At 32.3% G+C, this 23,516-nt stretch overlaps 2 protein-coding genes across 4 annotated transcripts in view; one reads left to right on the top strand and one right to left on the bottom strand.

Annotated features, from left to right (window-relative positions):
- The first annotated feature begins 7,268 nt into the window (after positions 1-7,268).
- Positions 7,269-23,516, top strand: part of LOC143075409 (uncharacterized) — a 34,354-nt gene continuing 18,106 nt past the window's right edge. The window contains exon 1 of one of the 2 annotated variants that reach the window (XM_076250805.1): positions 7,269-7,371. In XM_076250805.1, coding sequence (XP_076106920.1) covers positions 7,352-7,371 — 20 coding nt within the window. In that variant the 5' untranslated portion in view covers positions 7,269-7,351. Of the gene's footprint in view, positions 7,372-21,562; positions 21,704-23,516 lie in introns of those variants that run through there. The other variant, XM_076250806.1, reaches the window with a different exon arrangement.
- The window catches only part of LOC143075413 (electron transfer flavoprotein beta subunit lysine methyltransferase-like), a 58,318-nt gene continuing 45,635 nt past the window's right edge, over positions 10,834-23,516 (bottom strand). For both annotated transcript variants that reach the window (XM_076250812.1, XM_076250811.1), the window contains exons 2-4: positions 20,181-20,433; positions 13,135-13,265; positions 10,834-12,856 (exon numbers count right to left, since the gene is read on the bottom strand). In XM_076250812.1, the coding sequence (XP_076106927.1) occupies positions 12,519-12,856; positions 13,135-13,265; positions 20,181-20,416 (705 nt within the window). In that variant the 5' untranslated portion in view covers positions 20,417-20,433 and the 3' untranslated portion in view covers positions 10,834-12,518. The remainder of the gene's footprint in view (positions 12,857-13,134; positions 13,266-20,180; positions 20,434-23,516) is intronic.

The following is a 23,516-nucleotide window of genomic DNA, read 5'->3' as shown; positions in this document are numbered from 1 at the left end:
TAGGAATGCGAAAAGAAACCATCTTTAATTTACGATTTTTGTCTTGAAATCTGTACATTTATGCACAATCAATATTTAACAAAAAAAGTTATTAGCAATATTAACATAATACTAGTAGTTGTGCATGACTATGATGATATTCATATATAGTAAAATATGTGAGGGCACAATTAACTTTAGTGTTTTTATTTTTTTACTCACTTTGCTTAACGTACTTTTAGTATTGAATTCAATAATGTCCCAAACAGCATTCCGCAATTGATGTAAATAAGGTTTATTTAGTTGTATTCTGCTTTGATCTTTGTCAAACTTCTTTCTCCTGTGTGTAAGAAATTTCTTTATCATCGCTCTTTCATTTTCACGCTGTTTGTATTTAATATAACAACATGGACTTAATTCTTTAGTATCGATCTTCCAAAACTCAAGTTCTTCTTCAAATTCTACAGGGCACATTGTGTTTGGTATGTGCAGACTGGAACCTCCGAGATAATTAATAACTCTTTCGAACAATTCTCCGTTTTTGTAGTAGACATGTTCCACTTGGTCGGTTCCATTATATGAAATTAACTGTGATTTTTGAGATTTTGGCAATTTACATTGTACGTTCTTGTGTATTTGGTATAGCTTACCAGATACATTGAGAAGAACATTTCCTGTGGTATCCATCTCTATAACAATGACAAATACTATTGAAATGATTGAAAAATGGTTTTAAAATTCACAATAACTATAACGGATAATAACTAATGATCAATAACTTATATTTATGAATAAAAGGACTCAAATCTACTGGGTATAATCATCGCCTTCAAAATGGAAATTTTGTAAAATTATCACTTACTATGATAGGGATGTCAAATAAAGGATACAGTGGTATACCTATGTCTAATAGTCATAAATGGATTGAGGGAAAACAAATCCGGGTCACAAACTAAAACCAAAGTAAACCTATCAACCATAAGAGGGAAAAAAAAAATACTAAACTGCTACAAAAACAAACGCCAACATACACAAAAACAAACTATTTCATAACAACTGCCATAGGTCTGACTTGGTACTGGACATTTTTTGAAAAAAAAAAAGTGTGTGGGTTGAACCTGGTATTGTGGATAGCCAAACCTCCGCTTATATTTCAATGTCAAGATTATTTCTGATGTTATACATTTGAAGTGGTTAACGAGTCTTTAGGGCATATTGTATATGATAGATCGTTTTAGTGTGTGTTGCATTGTGGTACCCGGATTTGTTTTTTCTTAATCGATGTATGACTTTCGAACAGTGGTAAACTACTGTTGCCTTTATTTATATCACTTTCATAATTATAAATGATGTTCTGTCACGATATACTATACATTTCAATAAAGGTTGCATTCACATATCTTGGCGAACATGAGTTAACATTATTACTGAAAGTAGAAAGTCTGCTTAATATGTTGGTACTTCCTCAATATTGACACAGATATATTTCAACACTGTTTCTAAATTAATAATTTTTTTCGTGAAATGTTATCTAAACATCTTGTAAAGTTGCTTAGTCTTTAGTTGTCTATGTTGTGTTTTGTATACTATTATTTGTCTGTTTGTCTTTTTCATTTTTAGTCATGGCGTTGTCAGTTTATTTTCGATCTATGAGGTTGACTGTCCCTCTGGTATCTATCGCCCCTCTTTTACATATGGTCCTTGTGTACCTGAAGTGTCGTTTGCTCTGTCAATTGACTGATCGTGTTCTATTCTGGATCATTCGTCACAACTCGACTGATCCCGTACCTTTATCATAGACGGAGAGTATCGGATCCATCCGAGTATTTCCGATTGATTCTGGATAAGGGAGCTACAATGTGATTTTTATGGGGGGGCTAGGATGAAAAATTTTGTCCTGCATTTTTTTTAGCTGTAATCTCTGTCCTGCCTTTTTATTTTTCACTCTGTTCGGTCCTGCATTTTTTTTTTTAGTTTATCCTGACTTTTTTTTACCTAAATTGTCCTGACTTTTTTTTTTTGCAAGTGTCTCATCCTGCCTTTTTTTTTACTCAAAACTCCTGTCCTGCCTATTTTATTCAAATTTCATCCTAGCCCCCCCTAAAAATCAAATGGTAGCTCCCTAAGGACATTATGCCTGATTTTTTATTCGAATGGCGGATTCATGCATGCATAGTAACTTATAGCTAGTCTAGCTACATTTAGAGTTCTGGCTGTTTCCTCTGTTTCTGTTTTGACCTTGATTTATATCTTCTAAATGCTTTTATTTATATTTTTTTTTAATTTTAAACATATTTTTAAAACACCCATTTATTTTTACATATTAGACTTAATAGCTCGTGAAAGGTCATTTACCAAAATTTTAGAAGATTCTTGATTTTCTTTCTTTTGTTTTGAGACCCAAATTATACCAATGCAAATATAAGGTAAAAGTCCGAGTCAGCCTTTTCCCGCCATATTTTAAATCTCAAATATCTCGAAAAGGAGGTCCATGACCTATCAATACATTTAGCTTATCTTTATCCTTAATTGATGCTCTACCAGCTAATAATACCAATTTTCATTTTAATTTCTTAATTTTTACCTAACCTCACCCAAGTACGTCCTTAAATAATATACTAGTAATATAGTTGAACATGCACACACGAGCAAATATCAGTTTACAGTGTTACTTACTAAATGTAAAGTATGAATTTTATGATATTTGAATATCAGTAAAGTAATGATTTTTAATAGTGTTGTCAAATCGTACACTTTTGACTAACCGGTTACTCGGATAATCGTTCGACCGATTAACCGGTTAACCGGTAGTTTGAGTTGGTGCTTGCAAGCCTTATCAATAGTACCCTACACATAGATATAAGATGTGGTATGAGTGTCAATTTGACAACCTTTCATCCAAGTCATAAATTTACGCTTTTAGAATTTGAGTTTGTCCTCTGGCATTATCAGGCTTGTCTGTGAGGTTTCCTGGCGAAGTTTGACTTTTAATAATCAACTACACCGTATCAACTATAGCGTTTGTACCAACTTCAGATTGAAAAATAATATAAAAAAACTTCTTGATCTCGTAGAATTGAATATGTCTGAAACTGATTATTCTTTCCTTTTCACTTGTTGTCTCCGAAAGTGTTTCATTTTGAGTGATTTATTATAAAAAAAGAAGATGTGGTATGATTGCCAATGAGACAATTCTCCACAAGAGAACAAAATAACACAGAAATTAACAACTATAGGTCGCTGTACGGCCCGTTTCTTTACTTTGTTTGCATGTTACTCGTACTATCACGTATACACTGAGTACATTCACATTGGTTTGCATTTCAAAATTTTTGAGTTAGCATTTCGTTTAAAGTAAGACTAAGCCTTGTACGACGGAGGTTGCACATTTAGATGTAGGTTTACACAATATTAGATCAAAAACGAAATAATGAAGTAAATCGTAAAATTTAATCCCATTACTGATTTAGAGTTACTGCTAAAACAAACATGTATACTAATTATGTTTCTTTAAGATCCAGGCTGCCCCGAGCTGAGAGACAAGTTCTAATTAATTTTATGTTTATAGGATTAACAATAGCAATCAATTTACTGGACAACTGATCTGTCAAATTAATTACCACGACGACATTTTTAAAATAAAACCTAACTTTTTAATGATTTCAATTCAAATTTATATAAAATCTATCAAAATTGAAAAAAGTCCGGTTAACCGGTTAGCGTTTTTGGTATTCGGTATTCGGTCGTTCGACCGGTTAACCGGTTAACCGTTGACAACACTAATTTTTAATCTATATATGATTAAATGATAAGCACTACCATCATTCAACATTTGTTATAAATTATTGACGGAAACATTATTAGCAAAATTACAAGATTCTCAAGAACATTCACCACAGAGGTTATTACCCTTGGGAGCCACATACTATTATAGAAAGAGATTGCAAGCCACACGAGAAATAGATCTTTTCTTCCAGTTTCTACATGTATAAAACAACGCTGAGGATGGTTTTTAACGACCTTGACTACCTTTGTGGGTCTTGCACGGTCGGAATAAAGCTATAACGATGTATAATAAAGAAGTATGATTTAGGGTTTTGGCTATTTTATTTGATCAATTGTTAAAATATGACTAGATACAAAATTTACCAACTTATGGAGTTTTCTACTATACACAATTTGATAGTATTACATTGAATGAGCATGTTTACTAGTACACAAAAATCATTATCACTGCAAGAAAATAGCTACATGTTTTTTTTAACATACCTATTTTCCAACCGAGATGAATGGGGTCTTTTGCATTATGTTTCTCATTTTCAGCTCTTTCTAGAAATAAAATAAAATGCATTAACCGTGTCCAAATACTTACTGTGTCCACCTAATTTTAAAATAATTACTGTGTCAACACTCTTTGGTTTTTTTTTTTTATATATTTTCCAATTGTTCTGTGTTTTCACTGACATCTTATAATATAACTAAATAAATAAAAGAAGACTTCTTACTCGTGTGATCACATCCTAATGTGACGAGTAAATGTTATGGCGACACCATGTGATCACTATTTGATGTGATGAGGGAAATGTCAACACCATGTGATCACATCCTGATTTGATGAGTAAAATGTTTACATCATGTGGTCACACTTAGAAGTAATGAGTAAAATGTCAAAATTATGTAATCATATCCTGATTTGATGAGTAAAATGTTAACATCATGTGATCACATTCAGAAGTGATGAGTAAAATGTCAACACCATGTGATCACATACTGATGTGATGAGAAAATGTTTACATCATGTGATCATATACTGATGCAATGAGTAAAATGTTTACATCATTGATCAGATCCTGATGTGGTGAGTAAGATGTTTACATCATGTGATCACATACTGATGTGACGAGTAAAATGTTCACATCATGGGGATCACATCCTGAGATGATGAGTAAAACATTTACATCATGTGGTCACATCATGGGATGTTGAGTAAAATACTTTCATCGTGTGACAAGTTTTTTTTACTTTGCTTTCAAAATAAAACTAGAAGGAGATATGGCATGATTGCCTATGAGACAAACATCTTCCGGAGTTCAACTGACTTTTATATAATCAATCAAAGGTCACCGTACGGTCTTTCTCAGTGAGGAACATCTACACCGTACAATTGATAAATCTTACGACCAAATTTATGATAATACAATTAACGAAGAACAAAAATCAGACATGAATCAACATTAGGGCTGAATTATAGGAGTCTAACTTGAACAGGCACATTCAGATTGTTGCGGATTTGAAAATAGGTGAAGCACTAAACCCTCGCATTCCATTGGACAGTGGTGTAGCACAATGTATATTTGGTGATGTTTTAATTTTTCAAAAACAAAATCAATGTAAGTACCAACTAAAACTTCTTACTATTAAGCTTTACGCATATTTAACCAGATGCTCTGCAGGGCGCAGCTTTATACGACCGCAGAGGTCGAACCCTGATCAGTTGGGGCAAGTATGGACACAACATTTAAGCTTGATACAGCTTGGATTGTGATTAAATAGTTGACACAACATAGGTTTCTGACACAGAATGAATGTGGTATAAGAATTTAAACATAAAAACTTTAAAAAAAAATTTTAATTGGACATTTACTTATTATGGTCCAATATCCAAAATATAAATACATGGTTAGATTCAGCATATCATAGAACCCCAAGAATTCAATTTTTGATGAAATCAAATAATGTTCAATTTTGGACCCTTTAGACCTCAATGTGGACCAATTTGATAAGCGGGCCCAAATATTAAAAACCTAAATACATGGTTAGATTCAGCATATTGAAGAACCCCATATATTCAATTTTTGTTGAAATCAAACAAAGTTTAATTCTGGACCCCGATTTGGACCAACTTGAAAACTGGACCCTTTATAAAAAAATCTAAGTACATGAATAGATTCAGCATATCAAAGAACCCCAAGAATTAAATTTTTGTTAAAATCAAACTTAGTTTAATTTTGGACCCTTTGGACCTTAATGTAGACCAATTTGAAAACGGGACCAAAAATTAAGAATCTAAATACACGGTTAGATTTGGCATATCAAAGAACCCCAATAATTCACTTTTTTGTGAAATCAAACAAAGTTTAATTTTGAACCCTTTTGACCCCTTATTCCTAAACTGTTGGGACCAAAACTCCCAAAATCAATCCCAACCTTCCTTTTGTGGTCATAAACCTTGTGTTGAAATTTCATAGATTTTTATTTACTTATACTAAAGTTATTGTACGAAAACCAAGAAAAATGCTTATTTGGGCTCTTTTTGGCCCCTAATTCCTAAACTGTTGGGAACAAAACTCCCAAAATCAAACCCAACCTTCCTTTTGTGGTCATAAACCTTGTGTTTAAATTTCATAGATTTCTATTTACTTGTACTAAAGTTATAGTGCGAAAACCAAATGTCTTCGGACGACGACAACGACGACGACGACGACGACGACGATGTCATATCAATATACGACCAACAAATTTTCAATTTTTGTGGTCGTATAAAAAGCAAGTCGCTATTTTTTGGCAAACAATGGTTGCCAGTTTATTGCTGAAGGATAGTTGAGTCATTCGTACGATGTGTTTGAGCTTTTAATTTTGCCATTTGCGTAGGGACTTTCCGTTTCACTGTTTGTTTTAAAAATCTGTGTGTTTATAATTTTTGTCAACAATTCAGATCTAGCTTGGTTCGATTACTCGTTGAAAATAAGCATAGTAAAATCAAAGAATGATGTAATTCTAACAAGATTGTTATAGAAGTTACGCAAATAGTATAGCCGTTTGGGTGTTTGATATTTCTCATGTTAAAATGCCTCTTGGTATGAGTTTCTTTACCATTTGAAGATCATTTTGTTCTTATAGTGAATTATATTCATTAGTATGATGTAGCTAATTCAAGTGTCATAAATATGATAAATGGAGTCCCGAATACGCTGTGTGACGTCAAAGAATATATTCTTTCAACCAAAGTAAGTATACCAGATAGTCCAAAGATTATGTATATAATTTCGTAATGCAGGGCTATGAGCTGGGCCTACTTTGAGCCTCTTTTTTTGACTGTCAATAAATGAGTTTTTGTGGAATGTCTATTACATAATGTTGTATTTACTTCACTCAGAAATCGTTCTCATGATAAAGAAACCACCTGTTTCCATTGGAAGCTTGTTATCTCAAATATATGCTATACCTAGTATCTTAACCAATTTTATCTAAAAAAAAAAAAAAAAAAAAAAAAGGATAATTTTTTGTTTTAATTTCCTTGTGTAAAATCTTGAGTAAAGCCTTTCAATACTTTTTATTCTCACAGGATTAATTTCATAATAATAATTGAAAGATGTCTGCTCCAAAGAATTTGTAAGTTTTATGTACTTTATAAAATCTTTCAAAGATACCATTATCGGTAATGTTTACGCATTCAAAAAATGCAGTATATATTTGAGGTAGACTTCTCAAGATGTCATTGCCAATCGAATCATCGATTGAACAAAAGACAAGATAGACTATATATAATAGGAAAGCATTATGTATGTAACTCATTATCAATACAACTACCAATATATTTAGTAAGAATGGATCAATCTGATTGGGGTACATACCCTGTATTCATGCTTCGGAGAAAAACTACCTTATACCTATCTTCCCTCTACTACGCAATGTTGATTGCATTTTCGTTTACCAAATTTCGACCAACTATGTCAAAATTTTCAATTTCTTCACAAAGTCTTTTTTCCTTTCTATGTTGAAGATTTCCGAACACATTTCTCTACATCGGTTGTAACAAAATTTTCAAACAACTATATATTTCTGCTTCTTATAGTTTTGATTGTTTGCCCTCTTCATAAAAAATGATGTTTCCTGAACAGCTAGATTATTACTTGATTTAGTCAGAGAACAATACCAGGCTTTCTTTTTCCTACCTCAAACCAAGTTTATTTTCGTAAATGGATATTGCTAGTATTTCAAATATATATATAAAAAAAAATATAACTTTTCCTACACCTTTTCCTCTTGAACTGAAATTCATTGTGATTTTGTCATTTCCTTTATTCCTCAAATTCTTTAACTATCTGAAAACGGTTTTTTACGGCTTGAGAATATAGTAGTCTTGGGTTTTAATAGTCTTCTTAAAATAACACGATCTGACACTAACTCCATACAGTGATCGTTTCCGTTCCTGAACTATTTTCCTTTAGTCCATCAATTAGTGTAGAGTAGTATTCGGACCCGTATGCGGATCGGAACTGGAACTGCCGGGGAGTTTGGATCTGGCATAATTATCTCCATTTTGTAATCTGTTGCTCATTGCAGATCATAGTAAATTATGCATCATCTATGATTCCATATCTTATTTTTTTGTTCCAATTTAGTGTCATCTTAGTTTTATTCATAACTTGTACCTTTTGGCATTTCTTTACAATACCACACTCGGTGGCAATTACTGAGTAGAGAATACCTTAGGTGTTTGAGTCAATTGTGTTGTATGTCTGTGATAAATGTTAACAGAATTTTGGCTCCTGGGCCTTAATCATTGATACGTTAACCAAATAAGTTAAGTTAAACAAACAATACATCCAGGTTTAAACCATCATTTTCTTGGGAAAATGTCCGTACCGTTGGTTGGTTTCGATAGGAGTTATGGACTTCGCCCTTTCTAGTTCATCTTGAAGTTCAGTGTTGTTGTTAATACTTTGTTTGTATGTCTTAATTAAAACCATTTTCGTCACCGATGTTGCCTCACTTACATCCCACATCGATTAAAAAGCCAGCTGCTATTTTTGAGCAAAAATGAATTGTCGTTTTCATATTTAGAGGCATTACAGTCATTATATCGGTTTAGACATATTGGAATAGGACAGATTAAAATTGACACTCCGTAAATTTTATGGACACCATCACGAATTAGTTGATCCATACAATGTGTCTTTGACCAAACTAGCTAAAGACATTTTTACCACATGGTAGATTGTGGTTTGTCATTACGTCGTCTAATCTTTTAATTACCGAACGTGACTTATTCCCGATTGTGACTGTTTTGCTGAGTGTGAATTCCCATTACTATAAGACGTGTTACGGTACTTATCTATCCAAATTCATGTATTTAGTTTGATGTTATATTTGTAATTCTCATCGGATTTTGTCAAATTTGTTGACGTCTTTTCTATTATATTCATGTGTTATGGTAAAGAAAATTAATCCCCGCCTTTATTTATTAGATTTGATTTTGTTCAACGTAATCTGTACGATGTTTTACGTTTGAAGTTAGATTCAAAACAAACCGGACATATATATATATATATATATATATATATATATATATATATATATATATATATATATATATATATATATATAATATAGATAATTGCTATTAATAAGTATTGCAATGTGCATGGTGTTTAAATTTAATATCAGTATTTAGTTCTATTATAATCTTACATCAATTCCAATTCTATCTTATTTTTGAGATATAGTTTTTCAAATGTGACGTAATTTTTGTGTCTTTTCACCACTTCGTATGTGACGTCATTTTTATTACTTTTTGCGCTGAGGCCTGGACTAAGTCGGGTGTGTCTATTTTCTGTGTTGGTCTTTGTATCATGTATTCGGGTTTTGTTTTCTTTAATTAGTTAAGACTTCAGTTTTATCATGTATATCTTTTATATTCATTTGATAAAATTTACTGTTTGCAATAGCATAAATTGTTCTAAATAATAAGGATGTTCTTATCACAAGCAGAAAACCCAAGCCGTATTTGGCACAACCTTTTTCAACTTTTGATCCTCAGTGCTGTACAACTTTGTACTTTTTTTGACTTTCGAACTTTTATATCTGGGCGTCACTGGCAAGTCTTGTGTGGACGAGGCGCGTTTTTGGCGTATTGAATTTTAAACCTGATGCCTTTTGTTATCTATTATTCATGTGTTTCTTTGCCTAATACGTTCTCCTATTTATTTGTATTGTAGTCCTGTAATATTATGTTGTCATTGTAATGTTATATTTAAAATTGCCATTAAAGTGCGAGTTTTGGCATGCCACATAACCAGGTTCAACCCACCATTTATTTTCTTTAAAAATGTCATGTACCAAGTCTGGAAAATGACCATTGTTTTATCATAGTCCGTTTCTGTGTGTGTAACATTTTTACGTTGTGTTTCCGTTGTGTCGTTTGTTTTCTCTTATATTTGAGTGTGAATTAACATTACTATAAGACGTGTCACGGTACTTCTCTATCCCAAATTCATGTATTTGGTTTTGATGTTACATTTGTCATTCTCATCGGATTTTGTCTAATGCTTAGTCCGTTTTTGTGTGTGTTACATTTTAATGTTGTGTGGTAGTTCTCTTATATTTAATGCGTTTCCCTCAGTTTAAGTTTGTTACCCCGATTTTGTTTTTTGTCCATAGATTTACGAGTTTTGAACAGCGGTATTCTACTGTTGCCTTTATTCATCGTTATTGTCCATTATTAAAATCTATTTGTTATTATCATTAATTAAAACTTTACTTAACAGTTTATTAGAAATTCAGGTTATCCATTAAAATTTGTTAACGCATTAAATATTATTATTGTATTTAATTGCCATTAATTGCAAACTAGAAATTTATAAGTACGATACGAATAAAAGAAATCGTTAAGATAGTCTAGAGGTTTAGTAGTAAATGTGCAATGGTAATCGGTAACCTTAGGAAGAACGCTATTCTCCTAGGAATTGATCGAGTTGAGACGAATGGATGCACAGGAGGTTAGTTATCTGACCAATGTTCGAAACCCAAATCTCAAAAAGGCTAGGTGAAAAATAAGTTGAATAATACATGTACCATAATGTGAAAATTTATTTGTATATATGTATATAAATGTTAAATGACATGATACGATAAGTAGAAAATAATATATAATAAAAATATAATAACAGATAACTGATCAATAAAATGTTATTCTACTTAGTGTCATACATATATTTATTTATCCCGTAAAGCCAAACTTTATTTTCCCCTGATACCCCTTAAAAAAAAAGATGTATGAATTTGAAAAAATATTTTAAAAGGAGTTTAAATGGAACCTTTCCATTACATGAACTCCGGGTAAACTTCGAAACAGCCGATGACATAATAATTTGCGTTGCTAAACTATCAACGTACGGTAGTTAGAAGGACGTTACAAATATTTTTGAGTTTGTTGATTATCCTTGCAGTTCTTTCCTGTGTTAGAGATGATACATTTTCGATCATTTAACGATAATCTATAACGCTGTTTTGGTTACCTCTCATGATATGTTCGAAAAAGGTGTTTGCTAGGGCTATTATTTATATATATGTTACAGGCATTTTCTAAATTTAGGCATTTTGTAAAATGACTGAATTTTCAGGCAATTTATAAAATGCCTAAACTTGACAGACATTTTAAAAAATGACTAAAAATACCAAAATCCATCTGGGAAGATTTGTTTGTCGTATGATATATACTTTTTAGTGAAACTACGTAAAGTACGTTCTCACTTTGTATTTTAGATACCAGTAATGAATTAATGATTATTTTGTCAAAATTGTAGAAAGACAAATTGTTCTGTCCACAGAACAAAATTAACAATTGAATTTTTAGAAATTTTTGATTCAAAACAGTAGGGCGAAAAAATTTGTACACACAAAGATTTTTTTAAATTGACTGATTGCTGTAGAGTTATTAACGTGCAAAAAGTTTTGCATTTGAATAAAATATGGCAATTTATTGAATGTTCCCTTTCAAAAATAATGAGAATTTTAAATTCGTACATCCACATCGAAACAAACTCCCCTCTACAATATGGGTTTCGCCATACAAGGCTGGTTTTTTGTGATGCAAATACATGGTTGGCAGTGTCATGGGATACATTTTGCAATCAATATATCCTATTGCAAATTGCGGCTACGTTTAAACTTATATGGTCCACAATATGAAGTAGAGAAAGTTTTGGTTTAAGATTGCACTTTTTTTAAAATTAAATATAAAGGGCATTAACTCTATAAGGGGTCTATGACAATTTTGGTCATATTGTCTTATTTGTAGATTGTAATTTTCTGAACGTTATTGCTGTTGACAGTTTATCTCCTATAGTTTTTTGGAATAATTCAGTAAAGTTTGTTCTTGATAATTAAAACTCTTCTTTTTTAATTCAGTAATTATCATGTATAAAACTGCTCCGGTGTTCAAATCTTTAAATTGTTTTGTTTTATTAACATTTCATTCTATAAAAACCATTTCAGGCATTTTGTAAAATGCCTTTTTATTTTTCCAGGCATTTTGTAAAATGCCTAGAAAAATTAGTCATTATGTATAATGACTGAATCTTGCAAGCATTTTAGAAAATGCCTAAAATTTTCAGGCATTTTACAAAATGCCTAAATTTAGAAAATGCCTATAACATATACAAAAATCGTAATAAATGATCACATACCCACGTGATATTCATTTATAAATTGTCATTGCTACTCAAAAATCATATTACAATAAGGTATTTCAGACATCAGGGTTTATATTTCCAGACATAGCCAGAATTCATTCCATTATTTCCCTTCAGACATTCTTCAGGTAATTCACACTTGAACACAATTTCTAATTTTGAACTGAGTGGATGATTGATTAGAGGAAGTCTGCCTGGATCGCCTACATATACAGATATGTTATTGTTTGATAATTTCGGAATCCAGTCACTAACCATGTCTACAAAGTGGCGGTCATAAAACATATCGCCTAGCAGTACTATGTTCCAGTTAGAGTCTACAGAACCAATCAGGTTTTCTGACGATACCGATACTTCTGTTTGATTGGCTGCTGCATTCAAGTTAATGGCACCAATGGCAACTAAAAATAATAATTTATAACATTTACAGAAAGAATTGGAAATAACAACTATTTCATTTATGATAACAATGATGGCGACTATTTGTGTGAATAATTTGACCTACACAAAATTTTGCATTGTGATTTGTCAGACAAATACTTTCATGCAAAACAAAAACAAAAAAATATTAAAAAATAGATTATTTTGCATTCGAAAACTCTAAAAGAAGCATTACTAGCAAACAATGCTTAATTACACAGGCACTGCGACATTCACTGATTAAAAGTGTAAAACTAACCTTTATCAATGTCATTAGCAATAACACTGCGGGCACCAATCATTTTACATGCAATGGCAGAGGCTCCGCATCCGCTTCCAATGTCAACTATGTTTTTGTCAGCAAAAATATACTGATTGTCTAATATGAACCTGAAATAGCATGTCAAATCAAAATCTCTTGTAAAACATTCTATAAATCCAAATAAAAAAAAGTCGTAATCCGGAGAGCTACATTAGTGTTTCTTCTATAAATTTCTTTTAGGAGCAATTAATCTCAAATGTTGTAAGCCCAAAATACTTATTTAAATGAATTGGTATTGAACATGTGCAATGATGGTATGTTAGATGATCAGCAGCCACAAAGTACAAACAAAAGAGTAAAGTTAATGCAGTACAGATCGAGATAACACTGTGATTAGCTAAACAACCAACATGTCCTTGATTCCAGTATGAAGATCCTCATATAAGAATCTTGAAATAAGACATAAGACATATAATAAAGCTTTATTTAGAGTCGGTATATGCAATACAATTGTAAAACATAAGCTCTGACGCTAGAGCTTTTAAAACCGACAAAACATAATAATGCATAGTGATTAATATAAAAGTTCGGGGGACATAATTCCAAAACAAACAAAAAACCCAACAAATGGAATAAAAGACAATCGTATTGCTGCAAAGGTGAAAATCTTAATCTGTAATTTTATAAAGCTGGGTTTTTAAATAGACAAATTACTATGTTGCATGTTGAGAAGGACCATCGAATGGAGACAAATAGAGAGACTAATTCATGAATACCGCTGAATTTCGTTTTTAGGGGTAGAGCATTACTCTTCCAACTATAGCTTCCTGTTCAGTTTCAATTTCTATATACAGGCAACAGTAGTATACTGGTGTTTAAAAGTCATAAATCGATTGAGATAAAACAAATCCGGGTTACAAACCAAAACCGAGGGAAACACATCAAATATAAGAGTAAAAGAAAGAAACAACAGGATCACCGAAATGCAACAAAAACAAACGCCAGCACACATAGAAACGATATATATATGTTTCCCTGGCAAACCCAAAACCACACATAAAGATACAAGATTTGTAATCTATAACTTTGTACAAAAGTTCATGTTCAATAACATTCCTACAAAATTTAGAAGCGTACGAGAGACAACAGGAAGAGCGTCGATACCAAAAAGACAAAAATAGAACAGACAAGGACGTCTGGGTCATCTTTGTAAGTGGCATCTTTAACCTTAGTTATAGTTACAAAACAGTTATGTAATTCATAAACTGAAAATTGAAATGTGCAACTAATCTGAGAGGGTCTGAACGGGGGTCATTCATTTATGTGTTCTTATTTTTTTTATTTTTTTTTCCCTTTCTTTTCTATATAACTTTTTCGCATTATTCTCCATTCTTTATAAGTTTATTATATTTTACCCCACCGTTTATATTCGATATTTTTTCCGGCCTATTTCATCAATTCTTTTTACTTTTTTCTCTTCATTCCATACTTTGTCCCCAGTCATGATTCTCTATTATGTAAACCCCATACACATTTTCATATGAAGGTGTGAATTATTGCGGCGTAATAGCTTGTCGTTTATGAACGGTCTATTGGAAATTAATTCATCATTAACATAAATATTTAAAGATGTGGTTTATTTTTTTTTTAATTTGAAAATATTGTATTCGCTCAACGCAATTAGGGTGAGATACAAGTAAAACTTACTTATGATGTTTTCTCCTCAATACAATATGTATAACACCACAACTAATACGTGAGCATGCATTTTATAATAATATAACATAAATATTACTAAACTGTATACTGAAAAAAGTAAAGGGGGTGAAGAAAGAACGACAGAGATGAGAATGATGATAATGATGATTATGTGCGTTTTACCAACATGCATGTTGATATAATACCATGATGAGTCTTTTTGTTCTCTCAATGAATTAAAAGACTAGTTTAACAATTTGCGCGTGTTGATCATAAGAAAGGATATCTTTTCCAAAATAAACCAATAGTTTATGTCCAAATGCTAGACATTGGGAAGCCTGCTGAGATCATTAAGGTAACACGATACCGAATGACGTTACGCCATGAGTTATCGTTCCTGACATTATCGAATAACGTTCACACATATATAAGCCAATGCAGCGGGTTTTGTGTGGCATTTCTAACGGTAACTCTCCCTAGATGCAGAGTGCCGAGAGTTTTGATGCAATACGTAGCGGTTATTTGAAATAGATTGTTTTATCGTTTTCCGGCAATCATTCTGCTCATTGTTAATCTTTAAAAAGTATTACTTTACTTTTTAAATATTCTGTTTCTTTGATATTTAAGCATCTGCACGCTTTATCTATATATGTTCTTATGCATAACAGACACAGTTTTATCACTTTATTTTTATTCTTGGTATAGATATAGGAAGATGTGGTGTGAGTGCCAATGAGACAACTCTCTATCCAAATAACAATTTATAAAAGTAAACCTTGGTTTATTTTTGCAATAAGTACTTATTCATGATTCGCGCTGTATCCCCATGAAATTTTGTTTTGAAAGTAGAAATCTAATTTATAGCACAGGTATTTGGGCATGGACCCCCCTTTTTTGGACCTCACTAAAAAAAACTGTTTGGTGTTTTTTTTATTTATTTACAATTTTCTACAATGTATAAACATATATCAAGTCTAAAAAATCCATTGCTAGTCGATTACAATAAAAATTTTACTATCCATACGAGCCCTTCTTTTTTCACTTGGGGCTCGTATGGATAGTAAAAAATTTATTGTAATCGACTAGCAATGGATTGTTGAGACTTGACATATGTTTATACATTGTAGAAAATTGTAAATAAATAAAAAAAAACACCAAAAATATATTTTTTTAGTGAGGTCCAAAAAAGGGAGGTCCATGCCCCAAATACCTGTGGTCTACTCAGGACGGACAGCAACATCGGAATGAAGCATTAGAAAGTTAACGAAGGCTGAGAAATACATGGGCACTTGATTCGGCAGAAATAAAATAACAAAATTAAGGTTCCGTTACAGTCTGAATAAAGCCAGCCCCGAGTATCCACTTGCGTCTACAAACGCAAGTTGGTAGTTGGGGCTGGCTGTAGTCAGACCGGTTCCATGTTCCCCGATTCCGTTATAAATTTTTTCTCGAAATTTACATGCAAACGGCTGACTTTTTATTATTCAAACGGCAAGAGACTGTAAAAAAGCTAGATCTTGAAATCATTTAGATTTTATATTCGTGTTTATTTACGCTTGCATGGGTATTCGGTGTTTTTTTAGTTTTGAGTTGGAAATAATGTACATGTACAAGTTGGGAGACAAAACGACTGAAAGAAAATTAACAAAGTTACCTTTTAGGGCTCTGGGGGCCATATTGCTCGCATACTAGGCGTCGGAAAAGTATCTTTCTTAAAATTAATTTTTAGAACGAGTATACAAGTATGATATATATACATGTATAGCGTCAGTTAAAATTTTCCCGACCATCATCGCGGATGCCCTGCCTCTATTGCAAAACCTACCAATTGTATTTATTGTTAACTTGTTCTCGTCCTGAGCATGCATGAAATATTTTCCACTGGACGTTAACCAACCAATAATCAAAGCAATCAATCCTACAATTTACACCCGTCACTTGGAACTTTAGTTGTTAAAATTTAAATCATTGCCTCTATTTTTTTCAAAAAATTCGAAAAAGTTTAAACGCAGACCGCGAGGAAGACCAAAATTGAACAGTTACGCAAAACTAAATATCTACGTTACCGCTTGCTCATTTTGGAAGTGGTGTAACATGAGACTTTATTTGTAAAAGTACAAGTACAAATATTTTTTTGTGTGTGTGTACATGTACATGTTATTTGTACAAAAGTTGGCTGATAGAATGATAAATGGAGATATGTGATATGCAATTTATAAGATAGCAACAGCTGGGCATTTATTAACTGACATCAACACCATGAAGACATCAAGAAAATCGTAACTAATGCTAATTGGAATAGTATCTTTACACTTCTTATTTGTAGTTTTAGTAAAAGTTGGAAAATTTTAAGTATGTGTAGTATAATTGTCACAGTAACATTTCAGTCTCTTGGTTAATATTAGTTTAAGTCTTTTAAAACTTTTGCTCTTCTCTAGAAAATTCAAACCATTATGAAATATAAGGAGATGCGGTAAAATTTCCAATTAATCAACTTTCCACCAAAGACGAAATGACGGAAATGCTAGCCTTCTTACATTGCTACTACATTTCAGATCTCCAAATTACCATTCCATTATATGACTGCATATTCAAAAATATGCATTGTCACCAAATTACTTATAGAGCACGTATAATCATATTGTTTTACATTTGTCCGTTCGACCGTTAATCCCGCACTTAGTATATATAGGGTTAATTCGGCTAATTATTTAGGACTACAGTACTTTTGCTTCAGCTTTAAAACTATGTACCTGTTGTTACTACTCATATTATAGGTGCGCATATCGTCTGGAGTTTCTTTTTTGTTTCATGACAGGTTGCTGGATTAGGCATTTTGATAAAATACAAAGGCACACAGAGTACAGACTCCAGCTTACATCTGATACAGGTTGAATTTCAAGCTGGAACTTTTAAATTTCCCAGTTGTTTTACTTATATAAAGAATGCATATATGATTTCAAGATTTGTTATGTAAATAATTTTTCACAAATGACAGAATGTTGAAATTTGTGAAATTTTGCATACAGTTTGCTAACCCGAATAATTCAGTCCCTCCCCGTAATCGATCTCTCCAACTTACTTAATGTAGTAAGCGGAATATAACGACTGAATTAATTCTGGTTAACAGTTTGCAAGGTTTGTCTGACTTGCTGAGCAAACAAGTAACACATTTACACCACGCAGAGTACACTATACTACATGTATTGTATGTACCAAGTCAAGAATATGACAGCTGTTTATCATTCTTTTGATGTTTTTCAGCTTTTGATTTCGTCATTTGAAAAGGGATTTTTTTCGTTTTGAATTTTTCTTGGAGCTTTGTTATTCTATTTTTTGGAATGTGTATTTTATCATGATTATTATTTTTCCTCATAATTTTGACTAATAACAGAATGTTTAATCTTTTTTGACTGGTACATCAAATGTGTCTTTTATAAACTGTTTTCAAAATTGTATTGTATCGTCCCGAACATGCATGAACTATTTGCCACTAAACCGAGCAATTCAAAAACAGTTAAATGAATCAAATTTTTTGAAATACTATATTTCTGCATCACGGGATGCAGTGATGATACCACCATTGTCTAATATGATGGAGTTAAAAATCAGTAATTCGGATGAATCTACGACGTGAAATATTTCATTTAATTTTCACGTAAACTTAACAAAAATCTGAAGGAATTTTTTATGGTTTTAATCAAATTTTAGAACAAAGATATTATTTAAATAATTTTATTTCAAATATTTACGTAAATTTAACGTGTACAAAATTCCGGTGATTTATGCATGAACTATTATCATACGATTCACATGGAACCTGTTCACGCAAGTTTCAAGTATATGCTCGTTTGTTCTGAAAATCAGACGATATTGATATTAATTCATGAGTGAAATTCCATGTGCAGGACGAAATAAAATTATATCTGATTCAGTAGAATTTTATATTGCATTACTAGGAACTTTACGACAGTCGACAGGGGAAATGAAAATAAAATATACTCATTCAGATCCCGACACATATTTTTTTCTCCATTTCTCTGAAAAGGAATAACGTTATATTCCGTACACCATAACGTCACACGTTTTTGGTCAAATTCTAGGCCTATCGATCAACTTTGAAGCCATTTATTTCAAAAACAAGGATGGTGACATATGAGTTTCTATACGTGTATGGATTCACTATGCAATCCTGGATATTATGTTAGTTTTTTGTTTTTCTCCGTATATAAGAAAATAGCCATCCATTCGAAAATCTAAAAAGGTAAGCCGAAAAAAAGGCATTTCCCCTATATACCTAAGTAAATTTGTCGCCAAAATTGACGTTTTCTTATGAAAATTACAAAATAACAAAAATGGTGACCCCCATTTTTTATTTCATATTCCGATGTAACTCGATTCAAAGAACACGTATGCCAAAAATTTGGGAAATCGGGAGATATGCCATTCGGTATCGTGTTACCTTAAACAAAATAGCTCTTTCATTTAAATAGACGATGTAGTATGATTGCCTATGAGACAAATCTCTACAGGTGACCAAATTACGTAGAAGTATTTGACTATAGGTCATCCGTACGACCTTCAACAATTAGCAAAACCCATATCGCACAATAAGTTATAAAACGACCCGAAATGACAAATGTAAAACAAATACGACAATCAACGGCCTGATTTATATACTAAACAATAAATGAAAAGAAACATGATAAACAGCAACAAACGACAACCACTGAATTATAGACTCCTAACTTGGGACATGCACATGTATAGAATGTAGAGGTGTTAAACATGTTTCCTAATGGCAATCCTATCCCTTCACCCGGGACAACTGTGTAACAGGGCAACATACGAACAAACTATGATAAACTGCTGACACAGAGATATGTCTAGCCTGTCGGAATAAAATTCAGGAAAAGACAATCTGATGGACAGCAACATTGGAAATCTATTCAAAGTCGCTGGACCATAAACTAGTGGACACAGTCTCAAAATGGTTAACAAACTGAGATGAAAAGATAGTCTTATAAATTTATAGAAAATATCGCTGTCTATGATAAGCAGTTCCTATAGAAATACTGTTACAAATCTAGATTCTACTTACCAAGAAAGGTACCACTAGGCCACCGAACGCTGATTTTTTTTCAGATTAGACATGAGTTTTTCTCATTGTTTGAAGACCATACGGTTGCTTTAATTGCTTACATCCGCTTATTTGAACCGTGATTGACAGTTACACTGCTAACTTCCTTTATCCGAATGTGATTTCAATTAATAAACGATGAAACTACATTTCAACATACTAGTCTATTAGTACTATATACTCATATTCATTAAAGTAAACTTACCTGGTTAATGCCTGTCCTCCAGGCCAATAAAATGCCCAGTAAGGGTCAGGAAATGGCACATCATCTCCTTTGCTATTCCACAGCTTACATCGTGGTGTTATAAGATGGAGGGCTATTTCTGGTGTAAGGTGGTCCCTGGATAACTCTGTATGACTGGGTATTAAATCAGTGATGCTACGACTTGTATGACAAGCTCTTTGTAACAGCTGATATCTTACAACAGGCAAAAATCGCATTTGTCCCTTTGTTAATTCTGAAACAAAATTAAATAGTTGTCAGATTTTTAGTACTTTCTTTTTGTTTTATGACCCTCTCGTGTAGACGTCCATTTCCATATCCTCCATAGACCATGCAAAATACCTTATACTTCCTCAATGATCAAATAGAATCTATCTGATATTTGCTAAATGTGTTGCCTTAAAGTCTTTAATTTCCTTACACAACACGCATCAATTAACCTTCATACCAATGTAAAATAATATCCAAACTGATCATGTGTATCTTTCTAGCTAATGCATTTATGTCACAAGTATAATGTTACTTATATGACAAATAAAGATTATTATTATCAAATTTAAACAGATCTGTAAAATACTCCATGTCGTAGTTTTACCTTAAATTGTTAACTTTTTACACAATGGGACTTGGATGGAGAATTGTCTCATTTGCACTCATACATATGACATCTTATCTCTATTTTATAATACATAAACAGTACGTCTAGTATTTTTTTTAACTTCAGTTCAATTATATGTTTTGGAGTTTAGTGTGACTTCCATTTTCACTGAACTAGTACATATTTGTATAAAGGGGCCAGCTTAGGCCCACAACCGAGATGCGGGATTTTCTCGCTGCATTGAAAGACCATTGGAATGTTGTCTGCTGTTTGGTCGGGTTGTTGTCTCTTTGGTATATTTTCCATTTCCATTCTCAGTTTTGTAATTCACAAAAGTAGTTAGAAGGTGAAGTACTTGGGACTGTGATACTATGGATCGTTTTAAAGATAAAGATAGATGGAACTGGCCCTGATGTGAAATATTTTCGGGGAAATGAAACAAAAAAGCAGCACAACAGGCAAATATCTTTTAATGCTGCTTTCATATCTGTGTGCATCTTAAAATACAACACTGACAGTGTATAATAATGCAGTAATTATTGAAGTCTTTATGGTATAACTGTTTCCTCAAAATTATGAGGAAATTAGATGGGAATTCTTTTTAAGGCGATCAACACAATATTTATACAAAACATAACAAAACAGGGACATAAAATATACAAACAGAGTATGTATACAAACTCAACTTGTATTTTAAATGATACATCTATATGTACACAATTGATAAATTTTAAAACATTTGTTTGACAAGTTTTAAACCGACAGGTAATACACATTCGTTGTATCAGTAAGCCAATACACATTCAGGAAGTAGACGGTAACCCCCTTTTTGAGACATCAACAGGAAATTACTGTATTATTTTACTAAGTGTTATTTTACATATCAGAATTAAGACGTAATAGAAAGGTAAGGATATTTTTGTACTAAGAAATTTTGTTTAAAAGAATATATTTTACACTTTTAAATACTTTCTGCGAGAGTTTGCTCATTCGGTATTATGTGTCACCTCTGAATATGATATGCATAAGTGACAAAGAAAAAAAAATGGAGAAATTAAAGGTAGCACGTATTAAATATAGCGTTACAAATAAACAGCCTTGATCTTTGTTAAAAAACGAGGTTACCAAAACACTATGGTCGACATGGTCGATGCTTGCATGAATTGAGAATGCATAGTATGGAAAACTTTTGTTTAATATCAATAATTAAATAAACATATATGCTACTTCCTACTTGTTCCCAAATTGTCTTACTAATTCTTATAATATACGTATTAACAGCGGACAGGATTCTGAAGCGACATTTACTACAGTGTGAAAGTACTAATATGTCTCTTATCATATTAGAAATGAACTTCGACTTTATACTTTACATGAAACAATTTAGGGCAAAGTACACGTCAAATAATGGACCATGGCCTATGCAAGTACTAAAAAGATCGTCTAATGAAATTTTCATCTGAGGACATAATTTCCTCATTAATGCCTAAGATGGTATAAACTATGTCAACAGATCAATTATTATCTGAAAAATGAACTCAACGTAAAAGCCTCACAAATGTGAATCAATGAACTACATCCAAAGAGAGAATTTTATAGACTGCAATATATACATCTCACCATGTCATATATCATATGTCACTTCATATTTGAGACCTGTACACAAAAAATAAATAATCGTAACTTAAATCAATTAAGCTTAAACTAAGGTCGCAGTGGACTACTTTTTGTGAAATGCTGATATGTTCACATAAATTCGATCTTACACTCAAGTTGTTTGTTTTAGGATGCTGCCCCATATAGTTTATCCATACAAATACAGTTATAAGAGTATATGTGAACTGAACTCGGGCGTAAAACATAATGTAGGCAATAAATTTAAAAATCAAAGCCACTCAACTACAAAATATAGATTATATGACTTACATCTTATATAACACATGGCAAAACTCTCGAAGATTAATTTATTTATGATATGGATCTTGTGTGACTATAAAAATAAGGAGATATGGTATGTTTGCCAACCCGACCGTGCGAGGGCTGTATAGCCAGTCAAGGTCGTTAAACACCACCATATATATGTTTGCCAATGAGACAAATATCCATCAGAAACAAAGGATGAGGATGTTTACAACAATAGGGCACTTACTTGCCTTCAACAATGAGCTAACCTTATTGGTAAAGTAACTTGATATGGTCCCAGCCATCATGACTTATTAGTTTCTGAAATATTATTTTGGAAGTAGACGTAGCGTTTATAGCTGACTATGCGATATGGGCTTTGCTCATCGTTGAAGGCCGTACGGTGACCTATAGTTGTTAATGTCTGTGTCATATTGATCTCTTGTGGACAGTTGTCTCATTGGCAATCATACCACATCTTCTTTTTTTATATTTAAACATTGAGTACTCCAAGTGTTCCTGTTACCTCAGATGAGATGAATTAATGACACAAATATTTATAGTTTGATACATAAAACAACAACAAAACATCATGAATGCAATGAGTTCACATGACTTACAAGGCTATAGCTCGAATGATTTATCAGATGCAATGAGTTCACAATTGCCATGACTTACAAGGCTATAGCTCGAATGATTTATCAGATGCAATGAGTTCACAATTGCCATGACTTACAAGGCTATAGCTCGAATGATTTATCAGAGTTAAGTCAAGCAGTTATAATGTAAAAAGATGTTTCAAATCAAAGACGATAGAG

Source organism: Mytilus galloprovincialis, chromosome 5 (genome assembly GCF_965363235.1).
Source record: "Mytilus galloprovincialis chromosome 5, xbMytGall1.hap1.1, whole genome shotgun sequence".
Taxonomy (NCBI): Eukaryota; Metazoa; Mollusca; class Bivalvia; order Mytilida; family Mytilidae; genus Mytilus; species Mytilus galloprovincialis.
Note: the sequence above shows the minus strand (reverse complement) of the source record. Positions and strands in the feature narration are given on the sequence as shown.